This window comes from Urocitellus parryii, chromosome 5 (genome assembly GCF_045843805.1).
Source record: "Urocitellus parryii isolate mUroPar1 chromosome 5, mUroPar1.hap1, whole genome shotgun sequence".
Classification (NCBI taxonomy): domain Eukaryota; kingdom Metazoa; phylum Chordata; class Mammalia; order Rodentia; family Sciuridae; genus Urocitellus; species Urocitellus parryii.
Genome location: NC_135535.1, coordinates 67,312,983 through 67,339,713, shown reverse-complemented (window position 1 = coordinate 67,339,713; position 26,731 = coordinate 67,312,983). Strand labels below are relative to the sequence as shown.

At 38.5% G+C, this 26,731-nt stretch overlaps 2 protein-coding genes, 1 non-coding gene and 1 pseudogene across 3 annotated transcripts; 3 read left to right on the top strand and 1 right to left on the bottom strand.

Moving 5' to 3' along the window:
• Positions 1–823: 823 nt before the first annotated feature.
• Positions 824–4,175, top strand: Or5bs1 (olfactory receptor family 5 subfamily BS member 1). Its single transcript, XM_026407104.1, has 2 exons — positions 824–1,596; positions 4,013–4,175. The coding sequence occupies exons 1-2, from the start codon at positions 824–826 to the stop codon at positions 4,173–4,175; spliced, it is 936 nt and encodes a 311-aa protein (XP_026262889.1).
• A 3,652-nt stretch (positions 4,176–7,827) lies between these two features.
• On the bottom strand, positions 7,828–9,599 carry Lalba (lactalbumin alpha). The gene is made up of 4 exons (XM_026407103.1): positions 9,467–9,599; positions 8,983–9,141; positions 8,433–8,508; positions 7,828–7,888 (listed from the first exon to the last, which is right to left on the bottom strand). The coding sequence occupies exons 1-4, from the start codon at positions 9,597–9,599 to the stop codon at positions 7,828–7,830; spliced, it is 429 nt and encodes a 142-aa protein (XP_026262888.1).
• Positions 9,600–10,977: 1,378 nt separating this feature from the next.
• LOC113195460 (large ribosomal subunit protein eL15 pseudogene) lies at positions 10,978–24,226 on the top strand (annotated as a pseudogene).
• Positions 20,630–20,730, top strand: LOC113195524 (small nucleolar RNA U13). Its single transcript, XR_003302415.1, has one exon. It is a non-coding gene; the product is annotated as a small nucleolar RNA U13 (small nucleolar RNA).
• Positions 24,227–26,731: the final 2,505 nt, after the last annotated feature.

Below are 26,731 nucleotides of genomic sequence, written 5' to 3'. Positions count from 1 at the left end.
TAAGTCTGATTTGACTCTATTCATAGTTCCTGGCACCAATCCAGAGAATAGTCCCATTTTTGTTAACTCTTAGGTTAAGCCCCAGTATTACAGTGAAAATAGGACATCATATATTCACAGAATCCTGGAATGGGAAGACCTTGGAATAACTTATGCACACAGCCCTTACCTTCATTTGGAGGATTTCCTCCTGTGTGGCTTTTATGAAACCAACACAATGTTGTGTCATTTCTGCCTGAGTTGGCACAGAAGAGGAGAGGGGATTTCTTTTTTTTACCAGTGACACCCAAGATGACCATTCCCCATCTTTAGAATTTCTAAAGTGGAATGAACTTTGGAAACTATCTAGTTTTTACAGAACAATTTTTCAAATGAAAAACTTTAGTGACTTACTCATGAGCAAGTTTTCAGGAACAGAGAAAGGACTTGCACCATAATCAGGTGTCACACCATCTCTACTATTCAAAAATTCATCATGGTCTGTCAGGCAGATGGTTTGACCTCAGTTCCCTTTGGAACCAGAGAATGGCCTTCTAGGTATCCTTGAGTCTATCCTCCCTTTTTTCTCATCCATTTGGAGTCATCCTTCTCTTTCCTTTCTAGGTCTGATTCTCCACACTTTTCCTCCCCACCTTTTCCACTTTGGCCAGTAGATTACTGCCCTGGGCTAGGAAGAGCTGAAAATGCCTGGCATGGCAGGGCTGCCTCTGCTACACGATCTGTCCAGGTTAGCTCTGCAGCCTTGTTCATAATGCCTGAGACTTATAGCCCATTTGAGCATTCTTTTCAGTTCTCATCCCTCTAAATGGACCCTTAATCCTCCATGGAAGTTAACAATGCGACCATAGTCACTGTGTTTGTTCTCCTGGGACTATCCAACAATCCTCAGATCCAGGTACCACTCTTTGTGCTGTTCTTGGTGATTTACCTCTTGACCTTCATGGTGAACCTGCTGATTTTGCTTGTGATCAATACTGATTCCCATCTCCAAACCCCCATGTATTTCTTTCTAAGACACCTCTCCTTCCTGGATGTTTTTTATTCCTCAGTCATTGTGCCTAAACTGCTGGAGAATCTTCTTTCTAAGTGGAAAACAGTGTCCTTTCTTGAGTGTTTCACCCAGATTTCCCTGGTCATATTTTCTGGGGCCACTGAGGCCTGCCTCCTTTCTGTCATGGCCTATGACCGGTTCCAGGCTGTATGCCACCCATTGTTGTATGCAGTGGCTATGAACAGGAGAGTTTGTACTGGCCTGGTAGGTGCATCCTGGGTGATAGGAGTAAGTACCAGCCTAATTAACACCCTCCTCCTAGCTCAGCAGCACTTCTGTGGCCCCAATCTCATCCACAGTTTTGCCTGTGAGCTTCCCCCAGTGCTCTTATTGGCCTGTTCTGACCCCTATAGTAGTATTGCCTCCATCCTGACCACCATGGTAGTCCTGGGCTTTGGCACCCTTGTCCTACTTCTGGGTTCCTACAGCCGAATCATCATGACAGCCCTAGGGATCAACTCAGCCATGGGTCGAAGCAAGATCTTTTCCACCTGCTCTTCTCATTTCCTTGTGGTCACCATCTTTTATGGCTCAGGAGTATTCAGGTATGTCATAGTATATTTCCTAAATGTAAAATGTGTCCTATTCCTCACCCTAAATGCCCTTGATCTATAGAACAGAGCATTGCAATGTGGCAGGAAAAGAATCATATAGGAATTCAGAAGGCTTGGGCTCTAGTTCTGACTCTGCTGTGGACTAGCTGTGTGGATTATAAAGAATCCATTTTCTTTCTGAGGCTCAATTGTTTATTCTGAAAAAAATGAGTTTAAAGAAAGACTATATATTTTTCTATTTTAGAAAAATATTTTTCTATTAAACCTATGATTTGAGAGTTATCAAAAGGAAATTTAAAAACCTTTAGTAGATTTTCATTCAGACTAAACAAAAATAAATAAATAAATAAACAAAACATAGCATCCTTGAAACAGATACCATCTTCCTTTCCTGCTGGAAGATGTCATCTTCAAAGCTTGTTTATGTTATAACTATTTTTCGGCACCTACTATACACCAATTCTTCACGTGGTCAAGTTCAATTTTAGCATGCATCATACCACAAGAGATATTATTAAACTCTATTTTCAGGTAAAGAACTTGAGTTTGTAAAGTAACCAGATAATTTTCCAAAATAATCCCAGAATGAGCTAGTTATGGAGCCAGTTGGACCAAGTTTCATGTTCTTTCATACCATGCTTCTCTCAAACATAAACAAGTCTTCCTTCTCCAAGAGACAGAGTAAGTAATGTCTGTTCTCTCTACTAATGTCCTGGACAAGGACTTTCACAAACTCCTCAATACTTTTTTCTCACTTTCTGTGACTTGAAGAGAAGTAAGAAGGTGGAGATGGATGGTAAGGAATAGTTCAAGAGAGTTCTCCTGAACCTGAGGACAAAATCTCATCTCCCTTGATCTCAGTTTCTTCATATGCCTTAAAGGAACAATAAGATTTCTCCTTCCAACTTCACAGAAATGTGGGATAAATTAAAAAAGTTTTTAAAGTGAGTATAATGAATATCATTTTAGCCATATATAATGAATATCATTTTAGCCATATATACCAGAATCTACAAGGAACATTCTTGGTATACTCTATTTATTCCAGTAATAATGTTACCATTGAAAAATAACAATAAATAATGGCATGAATCTGGACAAACTTTTCTATGTACATATATAAATATACCACAGTGAATTTCACCTTTATGTATATCCATAAAGTCTTAATTTAAAAATATAAATAGATAAATACATAGAAGAAAAATCAGTAGAGTAGAGGAAGAAAGAAGCGAGGAAAGGAGTAGTACTGTGGACTGAATTGGAACAAATCATATTCCATGCTTATATAATTATAGCAAAATGACCCCAATATTATGTATAACTATTTTGAAATAACAAAAAACAAAACAGATTAGCACTAAAAAAAATCCAAAACATAGGCCTGGGGTTGTAGTTCAGTGATAGAGCACTTAGCTAGCATGTTTGAGGCACTGGGTTCAATTCATATAAGTAAGTAAAAATAAAGATCCATAGACAACTAAAAAAAAATTTAAGTAAAAAAAATAGTAGCCATGATTCTTTGGGAAATAGCCCTAGTGATACTTAAACAGGGTATTCCCAAAATTAAAATTTTGTAATCATATCTTTTGCTTAACATATTTTTATCTCCCACTTCATTTACCAGTCTTGGTTTCTTTTCCAAACCAAAGAAAATGCAACTAAAAGAATAAATGTCTGTTCCACTTAGCATTATAAAAGTAATATGCTATGACTGTGAGGGTAATTCCCAGAGCCATAAGTGTTGGATATGATGGCAGCATTTGAACTAAACATACAGTTTTACAAGGAATAGTCACCACAAAGTTAGAACATAGTGTGTTTGTGCATATAAAGGAAAAAAGAAAAACTCATATCTCATCAACATAATTATTAAGCAACATGCTTTGAAGAGAATAATTCCTATGGAAATGCATGGAATTATTTTATTCTATTCTAACCTGTGGTCCTTGATATGCTGCAGAACTTTTTATCCTCTTGGGCAACTCCAATAACTTTCTGTTTGGGATCCACCATATTTAGAGGCATTTGAATTCAGAAATAACTGACTCTCCCAATAGCTTGGGAGGCTGATGCAGGAGGATCACAAGTTCAATACCAGCTTCAACAACAGTGAGGCACTAAGCAACTCAGACCTTGTCTCTAAATAAAATACAAAATAGGGCTGGGGATGTGGCTCAATGTTCAAGTGCCCCTGGGTTCAATCCTTGGTACATCCCCTCAAAAACAAATGACTGACTCTTCATTGATCAAACAGTCATCTGTAGGTGCTACCACCAATAATAGCTGGCTCAGCACTGCAGACTCTTTTTGAAGAATTGGAAGGGATGAGATGAACCATTGCTGCCAAGTGTGTTATGGCCATTGTCCTGAGCTGAGTTTCCTCTTTTGTGCAATTCCCTACAAGGTATATGACTCCAGCATCTGGCTCAACCCTGGAGCAAGTACTATCCTTGCAGTACAGTGTGGTGACCCCTCTGCTAAACCCCCTCATCTACATCCTGAAGAACAAGGAGGTGAAGGCAGCTCTCAAGAGGACACTGGCCAGGAAGTCCAGGCTGACCTTCTAACCCAGACTCCCCTACTTCACCAGGAGAAAAAATTATGGGAGGAAGAGGAGGCAGGAAGAACTGTCACCACTGAGCTATCTCAGCATTCATCATTTTCTAAAACAGAAGACTTAGCTTCTCTTCCTCTACTGCCCTGCCCCTAATGAAGATAGATGAGGAAACCCCACAACAGAGCAGGTGACATCATCCAAGGGGGCCCACTCACTGCACAAGAAAATCCTCGGGATATCATTGACCTTTTTGACAGCTATTGATCTTTCCTCATATTATTGTCCTCTCTACCATTTCCCTTCTTCCCCTTCTCTTTCCTCCTTTACCTTTCTCTATGCACAAAGTGCAAATCAATATATCAGGCCACCAGCAAATATCCCACTGCATTCTAGGAAAGTCCCATCTTGGCATTGAAAATCTGACTTTCCTTCTATTCCCATCCCTAAAGATCCCTGTGCAAGAACTACATATCCATAATAATGTGGCAGGAAATAGAGCAAAGTAAGTATGTGTCTTCTTACCTTCATTTCTAAGAAAAAGTAGCACGTAAGGTAGAACCTAGAAAATCCTTAATAGCTATTTGTGGACAACTTAAGGAATAAATGAAGGAATGAGTGATGGATTCATCTGAAGAGACCTTTTTCTTGCGGGATCCTAGGAAATGGGTGGAGGTATAAGTGTCCTGAGAGCAGAACCTCTGTCCAGTAGTTCTGTGTCTGCAATGTCTAGTGCGTCCTGCCACCTAATAAGTTGTGTTAGATAAATGGGGGGGTGCGGTGAATGAGAGAGAAGGGGAAATGAGATAGATCCTACATTACTCCTGCCATGATGTGATGTCATGCACAGACCTTACCAGAGGCCAAACCAATTGGTGCCCCCAATCTTGGACTTTGAACCTCCAAAATTGTGAGCTAAATAAAACTTTTCTCTTTGTAAGTGAGGTGCTTCAGATATTTTGAGTAGCAACACAAAGTTGACTTATACAGCCAGGACTGTGGGGCTGGCTGGCTCAACCTCAGCTTTAGTGGCAATCTTACCCCAACCACTTGGTGGATGGACTTGATCCCTCATGTTTCCAGAGACGGGGTCTTCTGAGGCAATAGCTGTGGCCCACCAACAAGTAAGAAGTACATGTGTGAACTCAGTGGGCAGAATATCCATCCAACTCTGCCACTTCACATACATCACATTATTCAGTCTGTTGCCACTGTGACCAAAATAACTGACAAGAACAACTTAGAGGAGGAAAAACTTATTTTGGGCTCACAGTTTCAGAGATTCAGTTCATGAGTGGCCAACATTTGAGTCCAGTTGCTCTCAGCCTGAGGTGAGGCAGAACATCCTGGTGGGAGAAAGCTTCTCAGCAAAGCATAAGAGAGGGGCAGAGAGCATAAGAGAGAAGCTAGGGACAATATAAAGTTCAAGGGTATACCGCCAGTGACCTACTTCCTCCAATCACATCCCACCTTCCTACAGCTGCCATCTAGTCATCCATTCAAATTATTAATCCCTCAAATGGATTAACCCACTAATGAGCCTACAGCTCTCACAAGCTAATTAATCATTTCACTTCTGAACATTGGTACACTGAATATCATGTTTCCAACATATAGCCTTTTGGAGGATACTTCATATCCAAACCACAACACATTGCATGCCTGAAACCCTGAAGACCTGGGAAAACATTTAATCTCATAATTAGGTAGAAAACATGAAATATATCACATTGTGTTTAAAGTCACACTAAAATAATATGACTAATATCAAACTATTTCCTGAGAGTTTGTTTTCATTAGATATAGAGAGAATGGCCTCCCCACCCCTTATATAGAACTACAGGTTCCTTAAACAAGGGGGCTTCATTTGGGATCTGATGGCTTCTAACACAAAGAAAATATGATTTGATTGCCTAAATCCCCGAAGGGCATTAGGGTGGAAAAAGTGTAATGAGCAACATAAGATATCTTAGGAAGGCAAGGAGGAGGGAAAGAAGATGTGATCCTTATTCCCTACTAATTCATAAAAGGGGTAAAATGAATTGTAGTTTGGAATACTGGATTGTCAAAACAGAAAGAGATCTCAGAAAGGCATCTAGACCAGAACCCTCATTTTCAGAAGAAGAAATTGTGACACAGAAGACTAAGATGACCTGCCCATGTTCAGACCATCAGTGAGTAGCACAAACTGTAAGAATCAAATCTCCTGATTTTTCTTCCATGCGTCCCATAATCATTAGCATAAATGATAAATAAAGTTCTATAGACATTCCCTTTAAAATGCTTGAAGTACAAGGGAGAAAAATGGAGTGGAAGGATCAATCCAAAAAGCTCCAAATATATAAGTTGAGCTGCCCATAATTCTGCCATGCGACCAGCGCTGGCTTCATGAAAGAAGGTTCGGTTCATAATAAATTACTAGGGAGTTTTAAATTAAAGAGACAGACTCTCATTACCTTTAATACCAGCTCCGACGAGACGGCTTCTCCTAGCTCGCGCCTCCAGCCACCTAATGCGGTGGCAAGGTTTACAGAAGAGACCAGCGAGAGAGAAAACATGCCAGGGAGTGGGCTTTTATTGGGGAACAAAAAATTCCAGGGAAAATCTCATTCCAATGAAGGATAAGGGGGGGGCAGCATCCCAAGGTCAGGAGAGATGATTGGGTTTTCAGGTCAGTGGCCAGGCACGCCTCTGCACAGACAAGCCCTCAGACCTGGGAAAGGGTGGGGAAGGCTTTAACACCGCTGTGTCTAAGCACCTCTCACCCAGCCAGGGAGGTAACTCAAATCCCGGGCAAGGATGGCCTTCCACACATAATGGTCTCCATTATAACTTTGATCTCTAGAGAGGAAGCTCCTTTCACAGCTCTTCTTGAAAGGTAAGTAAAACCCTCAACCTCCTCAATCTTTCCATTTCAGAATCTCAGAGCCCCTGCCATTCTTTTTTCCACAAAAATCTCCATCTGTCAAAAGCCCACCTGTACTTCAAAACCAGCTCAAATTCCATGCCTTCCATGAATCCTTTCTTGATCCCTTTATCCTGCATTCCCCCAAATATAAGCTCTTTCCTCTTATGAATACCCAGGGCACACTTTTAACCTCCCTTGTGATGTTTATAGCATATTATTTCTTACATTATAACTATTTAATAATGTTTATCTTGTCTCTCCTATTAGAGAGATGAAACACAGCAACTCAGGATCCTGCTGTGGTTCCTTGAAATATTATATGACTAATTAAATTTTGTTGAATTGGTACAGAAAGTATCAATTTCTGTGGTAAATAAAGGCTACTTCTTCAGTAGAGATGGAAATTGGCTCTGACCTATGCTTCAGTATGCCCTCACTCACCCTATTTTCTCCCTTTTTCTGTAGGAAGAAAATACAACAAGGCATTCCAAATCAGGCCCTTTATTCAGGACAGAGGCAGGATCTGTTGCTGTAGTGAACATGCCATCAGGGGAACAGAGCAAGGATCTAAAGTCCAGTGCACCAGTCAGGCATCCCTGAAGAATAGTCCTCAAGAGTACAGTGGTGTCACAACAGGGTCCAGGGCTCAGAAACAAATCAGCTTCAGGAGGGTAGAAAGAGGTGAACTGAGGTAGCATTAGGGAAGAGGAGTTCCAGGAGCATAGAAAGGGTGGAACATGGCAAAGACAGCAGATTCTCACAACTTCTTACAGCTCCACTGTTCCAGATTATCAGAGCAGAGTGGTTTATGGGCCAACCTGGCAATGAAGAAAGGGACAAGGTGAGTTGACTCAAAATTCCATTTAGCCAAAAAGCTCCAGATATATAATCACTGAGCTGACCATATCTTGGCTCAAATTTCCTCAGGAGTACTGAGGTAGAAGAATATGCATGAGAATTACAGAATGACTTTCCTAGACAGATAGCAAGGGGTGCTATACCATCTTAGTGCATAGGGTTCATTTGTTAAACCCAAGAGAACTGTAAGACTAGGAAAAAATGTGCAATGATAACAGGGATTAATTTATGATATAGGATTAAAAAAGTGGAATAGAAGTCCAAGGCCAGGTAAAGGGAGGCCAGGGTATCAACCTTCCACTAGGGAGACCCCTTATTAGGAAAGCTGTTAGAAGTGGAGCAAAGGAAGCTTAAAAAGTGAAACTTGAGTCTGTTAGATGAGCTTTGTTTAGGAGACTATATTCTAGATTAAATGACCAGGAGATCTAGAATGAAGAAAGTGGCAATGGGCTAAAAGGGAAGAGGAAGGGGATAGAAGGAGGCAAAAATAGAATGGGGATTCACCAGTAGTCAATTCCTTTTTGATCCAGGATCTTCTTGGCACACATTTTGTCATCAGTAAGGTCATCATCCAGGAACTCTGGCAGGAATTGGAAGGAAAGAATGAGAGAGATGAGAAGTCCTACCCAGGAAGGTAATGAGTTCCTCTTTTCCTTGGATCCAGTGGATCTTGTTCTATGAACTGAAGGCTTATGCCTGTCTTTGTATATGAAAAGGCCAATACAGTAATGCCTCTCCATGAGTAGGGACTTCCTTCATTTCCCTGAGACATCTCCAGAGAAATCATCAACTTCATTAACTGATACCCTGAGAATGCAGAATATAAGACTTTAAAACTCCCAGACAGCTTAGATTTTCTACCCCCTGGACTATCTTGGGACTTTATGATCATGAAAAATGCAAACAAACTCTTACTTATCATCGTCACTTTAAGTCACACAGTTTTTATGAATTCCAGCCAAGGCAGTGAAGCCAAAGGTATAGTTAACACCAACTAGGTTATCCCAGGGTCAGGCTCCAGAAAAACAGAGGAACAGGGTAAAAGGCTACTCACTGTCACAGGAGATGTCACAGAAGTTCCTTGACTGAGAATTCTGGCTACTCCCACACCAAAATTTATTACTGATTTGGAAGAGTCCATATTCTGTGCTGTCATTGTTTTTTACTATGGTTTGTGTATCATAACCACTGCTATGAAATATGATACAGACCCCTGAGGGAAATATGAGAAAGATATATCACAGAAATGTTTAATATCAACATAATAAGACCTGTTCCAGATGGGGAAAAAAAAGACTTTCCAGCCAATCTCCAAAGATGGCAAAGCATAGGGTATCCTGATTAGATGAGAAAGAGAGTTCCTAAAAGGATCAGATAATGGGAGAAAAGAAGGATAGAAGAACAAATTGAATAAAAGAAGACACAAATAATAAATAATATAATAAATTTTAGTTACTTAATCAAAAGTGGAGGATAAAAAAGTGGATGGAGGAGAGACAAAATAAAAATAGGATGAAGAAAGGAAATGGGGAACTCACATTCAGGCAGAGTGATGCCTCCATAGCCATCCATGTCTTTCAGAACCTCGGACAGCTCACATTTTGTATATAGCTTGGCCTGCATGGCAGGGAACAAGATGCTCATCAAGAACAGAGAGACAAAGGACTTCATTTTGGCTGCCCTCAAGAAGCTGAAATGGGGGCACCACTTAGCTTCACCTCCTTTTATGTATGTAGAAAATCTCAGGAGCCCTGGCACCGAGCCCTATATCCAGGAAGAGGATGAAGAGAGATTAGTCATGCCAAGACAAGAAACACTGAACCTGCCAGCTTCCTTCCATAATTTTATCCTTTTCCTTCCCTTCCCCCAATATCTAGTCAATACCAAGTATTGTTCTCTGCCAACAGAGAGTTCCAAACATGATCCTGTTTCCTATTTGGCTGTGCTTATCCCTTTGTTTCTTGTAAGGTTAGTTCTAGGAAGCAGGATATCCATGGCCTACTTTAAGAACAGAGAGGGATTCAGGGTCAATACAAGTGAGGCAATCAGAAAATGTAGCTCCTCTCTTCCAACTAAAGGCACACAGAATTGGAAATGTAGTATATGCTATCACATTCCAGGCACTTGTCTGGTCAACATAGCCATGGAATACGGAATCCTTTGATATGTTGGTTGGTGGATGAGAGCTCAGAAATAAGGATAGAACATAAAAACATAGACTCTGAGAATAAAACATAATTTGGTTTCCAAGATTTCCTATTTAAGAAGGTGAATAATTTGAAAAGCATGTATGAAAATATCTATCCTATGAGCTATCATCAGGTTCTCCACCCGCAATCACCACTGCCATAAATAAATAGATACCACACTTCTATTAATTAAGACAATGTGTCAATCCAAGACTAATAGCTTGTTTTAGATTTACTCGTAGATATGGATAGAAGTTATAGATAACCTCAGAGTTGGTCATAGAAAGTTAGAAAGAGGTTAACCCAAGTCAGTGAGGAGATTAGACTTTATGCACTTTAAAACTGGACAAAGAATTATCTGAAGGCTGTAAAACAAGTTCCTGAATCTGAGCTATAAAGTGAATATCCCTGAGCAAGTAGAGTGGAGGTATTAGTTTTGAATAATTCTTTAAATTTACTGATATCAAGCTTTATGCTGTGGTGCCAGTCCCCTCCTTCATACCAGGGCTTATATTCTTTATCCCAATTTTTTACATTTCAGGGGGCATTCATCCCAGCCATACTATTTAAGATTTACAAACTGTAGGTCTTCCATACTTCTATCATCTACAAGTCTTCAGAGTCAGAAAAATTCTTCTCTGTTTCATCCCATCTTCTATACTATGGATAATCAGCGTCTGACGTGGCATGAGAGAAACTAGTGCAGAGGATGTGAGATAAGAGATAAGCAGGAAAAACTGATAGAAAAGAGATGCATGTTCAGAAATGCAGCGAAAGTGCTGCCTCTGCTTTTCTCCTCCATTCTACCCCAAACATTGAAAGGGTGGATGACAAGAACAGAAACAAGTTTTGTCAGGAATATGGCTACAGATGAGAGGATGACCTTCAGCCACGTGGGAGGGGGTCAGTTAAGAAATGCTAGTCCTGAGGACTTGTCAATATTGGAGTCTGGTATAAAACACCTTTTTCCCTGGCTTATGGACTAAGTACCTATGACAGAATAAACCAGGGGCTCAGGGTATCAGGAATCACAGGGCCTTTCTATACTTTCTGTCAAGTCAAGACCTAAGGCAACTACCTGCTTGCCTATAATTTGATTATATCTCTGCCCTTCCCTGTGAGCAATAAAAAGCAGCATACAGGCCAGGAATCGCAGTTAAGAGCAGAAAAGAATACAAATGTACCTCAGGCAAGAGGAACCATTATTTCTCTAGAAATGTTTGTCAAACAGGGTATCTGGGTCATCTGAAAAAGAGGATAGAATATGTCTAATAGGAATAGTTGCAAACATTCAGAAAAAGATTTAGATTCTTGGAGATAGTCCAAAGGAGAACAACAAACAATGATCATAGCACTGAAAGAGGAAGTATAGAGAAAGACGTCAGCACAGCTAATGGAGGACTGTTCCTGCCCAAATCTCCCTCCCTTTAGAGGTTATTTTGGGGTCCTCTGCTTGGAGGATGAAATCTAAATCAAAATAATGAAGAGGTGTTTACAACATCCTTTCCTAGCTTTTTTCAGAAATACATTAGTAGGATAGGTTCATTCTCTCAAGTGCTGTGATAAAAATCAGGTTTCTAAAAACAGTAATCATCTTTTGGGAGAACTTCTAGAAATCAAGGAAAAGAAGCTTCTGCTTCAAAATATATTGCCATCTACAACTAGTTTATAGGAGAGTGGTAGCTTATTGAGAGAACCTAGGGCTATCATTTGGAGGGAGCATCTTGAGGACCATGATAATATGGAGTACTACTTCTTACAGTCAGTATACTTACCATGTTCTACTTCATCCCACAACTCAGGAAAACTATCACTAGGTAGACGATAAGGTTAGATCTTGGACTTGAAACCCAAATTTTACACAAATGCTTAATTGTACTAGAGTTAAATCAATTAAGATTTGAAGAAGTGATTTCTACTAGCACTTTTATTTTTTGGCTGCTTGTAAAAAAGTAATTTCAAAGAGTTCCATAGATTCACATTATAGTTCCACAGTGAAGCCCTGCTTTCAATTTATGTAATCTTGTTTTTAAATTATTTGAATTCCTGCTTCTATAACCGCTTTTTTGCATGCATGTTTGTGTGTGTGTGTGTGTGTGTGTGTGTACGTTCACACCCATATTTTACTGGGGATTGAACCCAACAGCACTCTACTACTGAGTTACATCCCCAGCCCTTTTTATTTATTTATTTTGAGACACTACCTTGCTAGATTGCCCAAGCTGGTCTTGAACCTGTGATCCTCCTGCCTCAGCCTCCCCATCCAACTAGAATTATAGGAGTTCACCACTGAACCCAGCTATTTTATGCTTAAATGAACCATTGATTCACTTGTGTGAGTTGGGAATAGTACCAACAAAAAATGCAAACATGTACATTTAAATTACAATACATAACTTATTTTAAAATATACTAAAATGATTTTTACCTTTTTAATTGAATGTTAGCTAAAACAAACATGCATCTAATTACCAAGAAGGTAATGAAATTTCTGTGAATATTTTAATGTATTTTTTTATTTTTAAATTATAAAATTTCTTCTTTTAAATAAACATATCTTTACATAATTTTACATTAACATCTTTAATAAAAACTTACAATTTTTTATTTTTGGTTAATGTTGTACATTTTCCTTTCCTTTGTGGATGGGCTTCCCTCTCCCTCCTCCCTTCTCCCCTGTCTCACATTATCCAGTTAACCTATATTAACAATCTATATATTAACAGTATATATGTCCATGTTGCTATTAATTATTGTACATATATATGTGTGTGTGTGTGCGTGTGTGTATAATTTTGCAATCATATTCAGTTCAAAATTTTTAATTCAACTACAATTCTTTCCAGGTTCCCCATTCTGTTCAAATTCTATATTTGTCTATTCTAACACCAGTGCCTTACTAATTTCATTGCAGTGGTATTTTAGTATGTTCTATCTGGTATGGCAAGTTTTCTTTGTTATTACCTTTTTCTGAGAAGATGAATAAAATCTTTTATTTTCAAAAAACTATTAAAACTACACAGAAGTTTTGAAAATGTTGTAATAACCTCACACATACCCTCCCTGTGCCTTCACTACTGTCAACATTTTGCCATATTTGCTTCTTCTCTTATAATACTATTATTCTTTTTTAAAATATGCTTATCTATTTCAATTCAATTTCCATATAAATTTTAACATATTTTATCTAATTTCCACCAAAAAACCTGTTGAAATTCAAATTGAAATTACACACAATATACATAATTACTTTTTTAAAATAGCTTTTTTAAAGTCAAAATTTTAACCTCAATATATGTGTTTTCCTTTATTCATGTCTTATTTTATAGACTTCAGTAAGATTTTATAGGCTCTTCATAAAGATTCAGTGCCTTTTTATTAATTTTTTTCTTAAGTATGTGGCACTTTTTGTTTTCAAATATAAAATATAGTCCTCTTTTCATTTCTAGGAACTTGTAAGTAGTATAGGAAACACGTACTTTTGCAAATGTACCTTCTACATGGCCATCTTGACAATATATCATAAATTTTATTGTTTTGGGACTTATAAGTATACAATTATATTATCTCCAAAAGTGACAGGTAAGCTCATTATTTTATTCTTTGACATCTGGCAAAAAGGAACTACCAGAAGAGCTACCTTCTTCTGCCATTGCTCATGGCATAAAATAATTCACCATAACCGTAATGTTCTCCCATGAGAATATAAAACCATTGGCCTGTTCTCACTCAAATCTGAAGTTCATGTTTACATAACCACCTCCAGTCAAGGAAATACCAAAGTAAATGCAAGCAGAATGTAGAATAAGCTTTAAAAATTTCCTTGGAGGTTCTTAAAATTCCCACAGATTAAGTTAATGAAATACCTAAAAAAAATATTTACAAAATACACAAATAAATAAGCCATCATGAGTTTAAATTGGGAGAAAAGAACTTCCCTCTGCTGGAAGACAGCCACCTTGCCCAAGGTCACATCTACTTCCCAGGAACAATCCAGATCCAAAAGCTGATTGTTGTAGGTAGAGAATCTTATCCCCTCTGCCTCAGTGGAGGACAATTCTTCAGGGCCATCCCAGATCCAGAGGCCCTTATGGAATCAATTGAAGCTTTTGTTATTAAGGCAGCACAATTCAACTTCCGGCCAATCCTGCTTCCTTCAATCCCATCCTGTAGGTGTTGAGACAAAGTACATTCCCAGTTAACTTCCTGCAGGCATATCTCCATCTCAGAATCAGTTATCCAGGGAACCTAACCTAAAACAGTTGGTTGTTAGGAGTAGTCCAAGAAATCAGACTATAAAATGGGATTTGGAGGATATCCTGTAAGACTGGTATACCATCTTCTGTAATAATATACATGACAATTATATGGCGGTGTATCTCTGATAGAATTCATGGACCTGGGACCCATGATGAAGATGTAAAACTTCCCTCTTCACTATTGCTCCCAGCGACCTGTTTTAGGAATTGTATGCCCTTTTCTTACAACTTAAAGCTCTGTGGGTAAGAGGTCTTAGTTCCCAGGTCCAAGAGATTTGGTGGGAGTCCCACTAAACTTCAATCTGCAACTGCCATCAGGACACTCTATACTTCTCATACCAAGAAACTATCAGGCACAAAAGAGTCATCATCCTGGGAGGAATGACTGAGCCTAATCATCAGATGAGGAACAAGGAAGAATATCTTTGGCACCCAGGTGATTCACTATGGTATATCTTAGTACTCCCTTGCCTGATTTTTTAGGGGAGTGGGGGGTGCTGGGGATTGAACCCAGAGTTGCTTTATCACTAAGCTATATTAGGAGCCCTTTTTATTTTTTTTTCTTTTGAGATAGGGTCTCGATAAATAACTTAGGGCCTTGCTAAATTGCTGAGGCTGGCCTTAAACTTGTGACCCTCCTGCCTCAGCCCCCTGAGTAACTGGGATTACAAGTAAGTCCATCACACCCAGCTCCTGGCCCAATTTTGACTGTAAATTACAAACACAGAAATCCTGACTGAGAAGGGCAAGGAGATCAGGGTTTTAAACCCTTCAGGATTGAAGATCTGAGTCAGACCACCACATAGGCCACCTAGACCAGCAGAGTTATTACCCAAGGATGAGAAGAATCTGGAATGAGTAGTAGAGGAGGAAGACAATGAGTATCATTTGCAGCCCAGAGACCAGCTATAACCATAAGAGCTGCAACTTATTCCACTAAACCTCTTTTAAGTTTCCTCATAAAAAGACAACAATAAAATCATGAATTAGCAGCTCCCAGGAGCTGTACAAAACAAGTGGATCCAAGCAGCACAGAGATGAACTAGAATGGACGCTCTTGTACACTAAGTGGATTCCCTCCACCCCTTTCAGGATTAGAGCACTCAGTGCCCCAGTACTGGTAGCACTCAGCTGAATCTTTCTGACAGGACCTATGCCTCAATAAAAAACAATTCTCCAGGGTCACCTCAGCTCCACAACTTTCTGTAAGATTTTCCAGGCACTCTATTGTGACTGGATTGTAGTTCAATTTGCCCCTTCCTTCAACTCCCACCACCACCCCCACCACCACCACCCCCACTGTCTTTGATTCCAATAGCATTTTTCAGTGTTAAACAAAAATTATGGGAGACTTTTTCTAAACTAAGTTCCTGCTCCAGGACCCATCAGACCATATCAAACCAAAATGGTGTCACTCAAGTTAAATGCCACATAATCAAATTGAAACTTTCAGGAAGGAGATAGATCCAAGAACAGACTAGTTTTTCCTGAAAACAGAAGATTCCAGTCTGCCCACATCAGCATACTGAGGAAGTTCTCTCTCCAAAAAAGTGATCTGAAGTAAAATGATGGTAACTGTTTTAGTCAGCTTTTTTACTGCTGAGACTGAAAGACACAATCAGAACAAATGTAAAAAAAGGAAAGATATATTCAAAGGTTTTAGTCCATAGAAGGCCGGCTCTACTCCTGGTGAAGCAAAACATCATGGTAGAAGAGTGTGGCAGAGGAAAGCAAATCACATGATAACCAGGAAGCAAAGATAGAGGGATCTCCATTCCCCAGATACAAATATATGCCCCAAAGTCATGCCCCCAATTCCCACTTCCTCCAGCCACACCCCACCTGCCCTCAGTTACCACTTAATTAATCTCTATCAGGGGATTAATTCACTGATTGGATAAAACCCAATCATTTCTCCTTTGAACCTTCTTGCATTGTTTCACACATGAGCTTTTGGGGGACACCTCAAATCCAAACCATAACAATAACCAATTGATTTTCCCATCATACTACTTCCTTGGTTCCATCTTTACATCCCACTTTTCTGCCATTGCCCAGGGGAGTTCTCCTTCTTTTTCATAAAACAAAAGCTGCCCTGTTTCTAACATCATAAATAAAATCCAACTAGACCTATAGCTAAACTTGTTATAATTTTTGTCTTCTGACACTAGTAAACTTGCACACCAATCTCGAGTTTGAAGTCTGCTCCCCAGGGGAAATGACCTGTAAGGAAAAATAGTAACAACAATGTCTACTTTTTGGAGTTAGATATTTGAAACAGAGAAACAGAGACAAGGTACAGAAATGTAGTTGATGGGATACTACTTGTGATTGCCATCGAAAATGGGGACTGGGAGCCAGGAGGGATGGCACATACCTGGAATCCCAGAGACTCTGAAGGCTGAAGAAGGAAGATTGCAAGTTCAAGGCCAGCCTTAGCAATCTATCCAGGCCCTAAGCAACTTAGTAAGACCCTTTCTCAAATTTCTTAAGAAAATAAAAAGGGCTAGAGCTGTGACTCAGTGAAAAAGCGTCCCTGGGTTCAATACCCAGTACCAAAAAATAAGAATAATAATAATAAAATGGGAGCAGAGTAACCTCATGCAACTGAGTCCTCAACCTCAACCATCTGTGCTATCTCCAGGTAGATAGTATTACCAGCAGAAATTGGGATTCAGTCCGTGTTCCACAGAATTAAAGAATTAACACCACAGAACAACAGGTAAGAAAGAGACAGGAGTTTCATTAAAAAGAGAGTGGAAGAGAGAAGCTTTGGACTCTCAGTGTGGTACATGGGAGGGGTAAGATTGCCACCTTGGTCTCTCCTTTAAAGTCACTTGAGGGGAAGTCAAATGACTCCTTGTAACCCATCCTTAAGATTTTAATAGGCTCAGGCTGAGTTGCATAATTGTTTTTTTGTGCAAATTGAATCTTATGTCCCTTTTGGGAAACAAATGTTGCTTGACACACTGGAGCATTCCTCAAAAGGCGGAGCATACCTCAAATTGTGATCCGGAGATCCATCCTTCTTATTAACCCCTCACCATCCTTTCCTGCTCTGACTGCCTATTTCCCCTACCTCAGTAGTATCAGAATTGGGTTCAGTGTCTGTAGTGTTATGTTGAGTGACTATTTGAGACAGAAGAGAGAGAAAAAACGTTGTTTTTTCTTCCCAAAATGGAAAAAAAATCAGTCGTTATAATTTAATTCACTGAAAGAAAAAGGGTAGAAACTACGTGACTACCCAAGTCATTTTAAAAAATGTGTTTTATAAAATTCAACATGCATTCATTATTTTTAAGAACAACTACTAACAAAGGAAGAATAAAATGAAACATCTCCAACCAGACGAACAGTACTTACAAACACCTACAGCAAACATCTACATACTGATAAAATCTTGAAAAGATTTATTTAAAGCTTCCCTTTAAAATCATGAACACCAAAATGACTGATATATCCCATTTTATCAGCATTGTACCAGAGCTCCAAGGAAATGAAGTTAGGCAAGGAAAGGATAAACACTATGAAAATTAAGGAGGAAAAAAACTGACTCTATTCTTAAATGAGTGTATACATAAAATCTAGAATTCCAATAGACAAACTATTGAAATTAATTATAAAGCTTAAGTTGAGTGTGGTGGTGCACAACTGTAACCACAGCTAATTGCAAGACTGAGGCAGAAGGATCACAAGTTCAGGCCAGCCTGGATAACTTAGGGAGCTCCTGTCTCAAAATAAAAAATAAAAAGGACTGGCAATATAGTCTAGTGGTAGAACACTTGTCTACCATGCATGAGGCCAGCCCTGGGTTCTATCCTCAGTGAAAAAAGGAGGAGGACAGAAGGAAGAGGAAAGAAAGAGGAAGGCAAAGAGAAAGTAGAAGGAGAAAGTTTGGCAAGGTTGCTGGGTATAAAATCAATATACAAAAATCAATTTTATTTCTATATACCATCAGTTAAAGAATAAAATTTTAAAGAATTACCAATTACTTTATCATCACAATTTTAAACTACATGAGTGCCCACAGTGAAAGATACATAAACCTTCTATGACCCCCCATTGAGATATACAAAATAATGAGATACATATTACATTACTGTCTGGGAAGAGTTAACATTGTAAAGATGCAAATTATCCCCAAACTGAGCTACAGATTCAAAGCAATCACAGTTAAAATTTCAACATCTTTTTAATGCAACGTGACCATGTATTTATAAAATTAAATGGAAATATGTAAGCCAAGAATAGCCTAGAATACCATCGAAGAACTAGGTAAGAATTCTTGTTCTACCAGATATCAAGACTTAATATGAAGCAATCTTAATTAATATATTGTTACTAATGCAAGTATATAAATTAATAATAGACCAATGGAACATAATAGAATAACCAGAAACATACCTACACATTTATAGACCTAGATTTATGATTATAGTAACATTGAATAGCAATAGGGAAAGAACAGATTTTTCAATAAATTGTTCGGCAATATAATAATCACACAGGGAAAATAAAGAAATATGAGCTCTACATTACAATATAAACACAGATCAATTGCAAATAGATTCATGGCTAAAAGGAAAAAGCAAAGTAAAATATTTAGGTGAAAATAAAGAAAGGGCTGGGGTTGTGGCGCAGTGGTAGAGCACATGCCTAGCATGCATGAGGCATTGGGTTTGATCCCCGGCACCACATAAAAATAAACAAATAATATAAAGGTATTGTGTCCATTTACAACTAAAAAGATATTTTTAAAAGAGAAAGAAAATAAAGAGATCTATGACTTCAGAGTAAGCAAAACTCTGAATACGTGACCATATATTTATAAAATTAAATGGAAAACACTTTTCCAATGCCAACTTCTAATGCCATCAAAAAATATATCATGATAAGTCTACTCACATTGAAATATGAACTTTGGTTCAACAAAAGATACTATAAAAAGTCACAAAATAAAAATAGATATGTGTAACTAATATAAAGACTTAAAATTTATATTTAGAATACATATGGAACTCATAAACAAAAGACAGAAAGTTGGGCAGAGGTTATAGCTCAGTGATAGAGCACTTGCCTACCATGTGTGAGGCATTGGGTTCAATACTCAGCACCACATAAAAATAAATAAATAAAATAAACATATTGTGTCCATCTACAACTAAAAAAAATTAAAAATACAGAAACCTCCACAAAAAAAAATGAATGAAAAGCTTGAGCTAGCACTTCACAAAATGGAAATCTAAGTAGCCAATAAAAATATTAAGGTGGATTCAACTTCATTAGTAATCACATAAATTTAAATTAACATCTCCATGTGCTACTACTATGCATCTACCAGATTAGCCAAAAAACTAAAAATCTGACAAAACTAATATAATAAGGACTATTATGTCTTCTGGAAGGAGAAAAATTTGTGCAACTACATTGGAAAACATGTTGGCATTACCTAGTAAATAAGAAAATATGAAAGTTTTGGGCTGGGAATGTGGCTCAAGCAGTAGCGCTCTCGCCTGGCATGCGTGCGGCCCGGAGTTCAATCCTCAGCACCACATACAAACAAAAATGTTGTGTCCACCGAAAACTAAAAAATAAATATTAAAAAAATTCTCTCTCTCTCTCTCTCTCTCTCTCTCTCTCTCTCTCTCTCTCTCAAAATAAAATAAAATAAAAAGAAAGTTGTAGGACCTAGAAGTTTCACTCCTACATTTGCAAACTAAAGAAATTCATGCACATGTCCCAGGATACTTATCGAATAAACATAGACCAGTAGAGTAAATAGGAATTTGGAGGATTGAAAAGAGAGAAGTGAAGGGAAAGGGGAGATAATGAGCAGTGAAATTGTTCAAACAATATTATGCCTACGTACAAATGTATCACAATGAATCCCACTGTTTTATAATTATAATGCATCAATAAAAAAGAAAAAAACTTTTCATGCCTATGATGTTGGTAATCCCCCAAAATATTAATAACCCAATGTGTATTAAGAGTGTAATGGATATTAGGGTATAGTGGTACATGCCTGTAATCCCAGTGACTCAGGAGGTTGAGGCAGGTACAAGTTCAAAGCTAGCCTCAGCTACTTAGCAAGACCCTCAGCAACTTGGTGAGACCCTGTCTCAAAACAAAAAATAAAAAAGGACTGGGGACTTAACTCAGTGGTAGAGTACTATAGGTAGGTTCAATACTCGGTACCAAAAAAAAAAAAAGAGAGAGAGAGAGAGAAGGAAAAAGGAAGTATAATGGGCAGATCTTTTTGTGGTTCATAAGGGTGGTGACTGGGTTTTCACAACACTGTATGAGATGTGCCTCCATCAAAGCTTGTTACATCAGCACATCACCCATCTGTTGTAAAGTAATATTCATTAAAAAATTTTAAAGAGTAAAATCAAGCCAGGCATGGTGACACATAACTGTAATCCCAGCAGCTCGGGAGGCTGAGACAAGGATCTCGTGTTCAAAGCCAGCCTCAGCAACAGCGAGGCACTAAGCAACTCAGTGAGACCCTGTCTCTAAATAAAATACAAAATAGGGCTGGGGATGTGGCTCAGTCATCAAGTACCCCTGAGTTCAATCCACAGTACCCACCCCCACCAAAAATCAATAAATTGTGGTACAAGCCTCACTATAGAATACAGCACCAAAAATGAAAAAGCTGTGAAGATTCAGGTCATAAATAATTTTGAATAAAATAACTCAATTCAAAAAAGAAGGCACACAGAGAGACTCAATTTTGGATAGAATGCAAGAAAGACAAATTACATTTGCATGCATGCATAGCTGAGTTGTAAATTGTAAAGATATGTAAGGAAGATAATTACCATATAAGTGAGGATAGTGGTTATATCTGGGAATGAAGAGGGCTGCAGTCAGGAAGGGGCCTTCTGGCAGTCTAGTTGCATTCCATTTATTGGTCTGAGTACTTGTTAAATAGATGTTCAGTTTATAACATTTGATTAAAAATCACACTAACATTTTATGCTCAATTCTATATTTGTATTGTATTCCACATTCATTCATATATTGTCCCTTCTTTAAAGTCAGTTTTTAGAGACTTAATGTGTTCCTTTAAATATGCTGTTTCACTGTTTCTTTGTATATTATTGTTTATTGTTGAGACTTTAGCATTTGAAAACCAGTTACTGTTCCCAGTTTTTGATGTCTGCTTTCATACAGGAGGACTTTCTCCATGCAGCCCAATTAGAGAATCTCGATCCCCTTCAAGCCTTTTCTGAGGATTCATGTTTTCTGAGTTCATATATGATATCTCCTAATTGGAGAGATTGTCTGATTTTTACTTAGGAGATCTTCTTTGTATCTGTCTGTGATACTGAGCTCCTCTGGTGGTATAGAAAATTGTTGTACTGGTGCTGGGGTTACAGCTCAATGATAGAGCACTTGCCTGGCATGTGCAAGGCCCTGGGCTCAATCCCCAATGCCCACAAAAGATCGAGGAAAGTTGCTGTACTGGAGTTCCACCTAGTGTCAGTCTATGATGACTGCAAGACTAGTGCTGGACCAAACCACATTGATTGCCTTTGTTCTTAATCATCCACAATCGAAGCCCTGTTCCTGTCAATGCTTAGTTTAGGCAATACAGAAACCAAGCCCACAGCAGCACCCCAAAAATTCAGAATGTTGGAAGTACATTTCATTCCTTTCGCCTTCCAGGAAGAAGTGAGGAACTAGTCGTTTTCTCCTGATCCTGCTGTGCCACCTTAGTTAAAAAGACTCTGGTAAGTGAATGCTGGAAATTTTCTTTCTAGACTTTGATGGTTTGGCTTCGAGATAACATTTGGTGCATGAACCTTTTAACTGGTTTCTGGATTTTTCACAGTGGTAACTGGTTTACGTAGTATTAAATCCATGTTTTGGGGGAGGAAAGAAGGCCCAGAGTTTCCTCTTCTGCCACTTGCTGTTGTCCTTTGTTGCTCTATTTTGCCCTAGTGAATGGTCACATTCATCTACTTCTTTGTATTTGTTTTATTTAATGGTGGGTATGATAGATGTTCTGTTGTTGAGTGTCTGGATTTTGTTGTCTTCCTTTAAAGAGTTTTGGCTTTGTATTTATAGACAGTTAATATACTTGAGGTTTCAGTTGAATCTTCATATCTAAGCTTTGTTAGGACAGATTCAGATCATCCTTTATTCTTAGGATAATTAATCGCTATTCCCGAGGTGTGGCCTTTCTGAGGTACTTCCTGAATGCTTCAGATTTTCCATGAGATTTCTTGACTGTGGTTTGTTGGAATTCAAGTCTCTCCCACTCTCTATGAATTCCAGTAGTTTCCTAACTTACAGCTCCTAGTAATATTCAAAGTTTCATAGGAATTCCTCCTTATTCAGGTTCTAGAACTCCTTCTCTGCATAACTCCCTTTTCTCTGCCCTACAAACTCAAGCCATCTCTGCCTTCACAAACTGATTGCTGTCTCTTCAGTTCAGCAAAACAATCATGCTCTGTCCCTCCTAGAACCAAGATCTAGAAAGCATGTCAAGGCAGAAAACTAACATGATAGTAGAGTTCATCTCAATAGCTTCCCTTTTCTAAGGGATTACAATTCTGTTGTGTTTTTCAATAGCTAAAAACAGATATTTTATATATTTGGTCTATTTTGTAGTTGTTCCCAGCAGGAGGGCTGCTCAGATATCCATTACTCTTTCATCGGAGGAAGTTGAAGACCTTTTCCCTGATTTTCAACTTACTAAAACCTTGACTACCCTCTAAAGTCTAGAACATATCTCACTCTCTCCATTAAAATTTTTACTCCCTTCTTTGTAATTTCAATAACTATGTAGCTCTTTTGTTATAGTTATTACACATTCAATACTGTACCATAGTTAATCTCCAGACAGATCCCACGTCTTACACATCAGTAATGCCTCATATTGATGTTTATTTGTTGAATGAATAGGATACCCCAAAAGATAATGTCTTCTTATGAGTGGACATAGATTAAAGCAGAATAAATGACCTCCTCGCTTAGTGGAAGGTTAGAATATATATGGTTTAGGGTCCCTCTCAACTCAAGGCTTCAGTGAAAAAAAATTGGCAAATTGTGCTACACTTACATAATGAATATTCTATGATGATTTTAAATAGATATATAAAATGTTTATAATAAAATATTAGGTAAAATATTGGGATTCAAATTGTACACATGACAATTAAACCTATGTGAAAAAAATGTACAGCCTTTCCGTCTGGTGGCAGCCATCGAGTAAGCCAAGACCAGGGCATACAAGTACATCTAGGAACTATGGAGGAAGGAGCAGTCAGATGTGATGCACTTTCTTCTGAGGGTCTGCTGCTGGCAGTACCACAAGCTCTCTGCGCCCCACAGGGCTCCCCACCCCACTCGGCCAGATAAAGCGTGCAGACTGGGATACAGGTCAAGCAAGGTTATATCATATATAGGATTCCTGTGCGCCCTGGTGGCCCCAAACACACAGTTCCTAAGGGTGCCACTTTATGGCAAGCCTGTCCATCATGTTGTTAACCAGCTAAAGTTTGCTTGAAGCCTTCAGTCTGTTGCTGAGGAGGGAGCCAGACACCAATGTGGGGCTCTGAGAGTCCTGAATTCTTATTGGGTTGATGAAGATTCCACATACAAATTTTTTGAAGTTATCCTCATTGAACCATTCCATAAAGCTATCAGAAGAAATCCTGACACGCAATGGATCACCACACTAGTCCACAAGCACAGGGAGATGCCCAGCCTAACATCTGCAGGCCATAAGAGTCATGGCCTTGGAAAGGACCACAAGTTCTACCACACTATTGGTAGTTCTTGCCATGCAGCTCTGAGAAGGCACGATACTCTCCAGCTCCACCATTACCGCTATTAGAAGTATGATGTTTGTAAAGTTCATACCTAATAAGCAATTGGGGACAAAAGAAGAAAAATGTACATATGAAATACTGGAAGAAAATATATTTTAAAATAATAAAGTCATCTTAATTCATATGTGCTGTTGACATGTGGCTTTTTTACCAAGACTAGTCTTAAAAGATAGATGGTCTTGCTATCTAATGATTTTCATGAAGGATGGTTTAGGATGATCAGTTATTAAAAAAAAACTTTATTTTTATTTATTATCCTCCAACACTTTATTGAATTTAGTTAACAGCCTTATTAAGAGTATTAGTTCATGTCCTTACCTGCAATCTCATTTTGCAACTTCATGGCTCACCAGGAAGTTTTAATGCTCATAGTGGGGTATTATAAGGGTGCTGTATTGAGACCTTGTTAATGACTGAGGCCATTGTTTGATAACATCTACTTTAAATTTTTTCCAGGATGAAACCTTGACAATCAATAGGAGCCAAGCTAGGACACATTTATGTAAGTGTGCACATCTGTGTCTATTCTGCAATACCTGCAATCAGGAGGCGGCAAGCATAGATTTTTATGGACCAACTTGATCATATTTTCAGGTCAAATCATGGTTTTCTTCTTTTTCTTAAGATCTTCTATGTACCCTTCTCTTATTCAAAGGCAAAACTGAAATCTGAAATGTCAGGTTTGAATTTTGTCTTCACCACTTACTAACTTTGTGATCCTGGTCAGTGTATTTCTTTCTGTGCCATAGTTATCTGATATACATAAATCATAGAAAATAATAACAAGGTTTGGGTGGTGGCTCAGTGGTAGAGTGCCTGCCTAGCATGTGCGAGGCACTGGGTTTGATTGTCAGCACCACATATAAATAAATAAAATAAAAGTCTATTGACAACTAAAAAAAAATTTTAAAGAATAATAACTACCTCCTTGTATTCAGGAAAAATAGCATATAGGCTGTGCACAGTGGTGCACATCTATAATTCCAGTGACTCAGGAGTCTGGAGCAGAAGGTTCTTAACTTCAAGGCCAGCCTAGGCAACTTAGGAAGATCGTGTCTCAAAATAAAAAATGGAAAGGAGCCAGGCATGGTAGGGCATGCCTGTAATCCCAGTGACTTTGGAGGCTGAGGCAGGAGGATTGCAAGTTCAATTCTTGAGAAGCTTCAATGAGATAATTCTGTAAAATTCTTAGAGTTTCTCACACCTAGAAATTATTCAATAAAGGGTCTCTTTTAGTATTATTACTTTGCTACCTGGTTTTACTACGTCCTGCTCTTTATATTCTCTCCCTTCTTTCCTGATGCTTATATCAATTACAAGAAGCTGGTCCAATGAAGAGGAATTTTCTCCCAGGTAGAATGGTTGTATTCAGGAAAGTGGCTGCTGGGTGAAACGGGGGAAGGAATTGTGGACCCATTATCAAAGTATGGGTAACTTAAGGTAGTAAACACATGCTTGAAACCAATCTTGTTTTGTTTGCTGCTTTCTATCTACAGTCATGAAACAATAGTTGACAGGCCATTAGCACTCAAGAAATATTTATTGAATTAATTAATGTAATGATATGTTTATACAAAAACATAACAATGCCAAAAAAGATAGCATACAGGCTATGCACAGTGGTGTACAGCTATAATTCCAGTGACTCAAGAGTCTGGAGCAGAAGGTTCTCAAGTTCAAGGACAGCCTGGGCAACTTAGGGAAATTGTATCTCAAAATAAAAAAATAAAAAAGAGCCAGGCATGGTGGGGCACGCCTGTAATCCCAGTGACTCTGGAGGCTGAGGCAGGAGGATTGCAAGTTCAAGGCCAGACTTAGCAACTTAGTGAGGCTATAAGCAACTTAGTAACAGTCTGTCTCAAAATAAAAAATAAAAAGGACCAGGGATGTAGCTAAGTAGTTAAGCATCCCTGTGTTCAATTCCTGGTTCAATTCACATCTTGTTTCAAAATCAAAAATAAGAAGGCCTAGGGATAGGGATATAGCTCAGAGGTAGAGCATTTGCTTAGACCATGCAAGGACCTAGGTTATCCCCACTATCACAAAAAGAAAAAAAAAAAAAAACAGCATGTAGATTCTTCATTTCTGCTTTAAACTCACACATAACACTTCAAAAAAAGAACTAAAATTAAAACAAACTTTTAAGCACAAATTGGGTACTTTTATCACTATTATCATAAAATTTAAGTCACTAATTATTGCCTTTCCTTTCTACTCAGAAAAGGGTCTTATTCTTTCTCTCAGCTATTATCTCCCTCAGGCTCTTTACACAATCCAAGACCTATGCCTCTATATTTTATTCTCAGCGACTTCCTTGATTGAAATTTGCTAATTACTTCCTTAAAGTCAGCTTTTCCTCATCCAGGGCTCTCCATCCTGCCTCTTCTGCCAAGAGAGACACATGTTCAGTTTCTTCCAGGAAGAACCAGGCTAGTGGGTTTACTAGGAAAATCCAGCCTCAGACCCTGTGTCGTCCTCTTCGTATGGGAGGGACTCAGTGTTGTATTTCT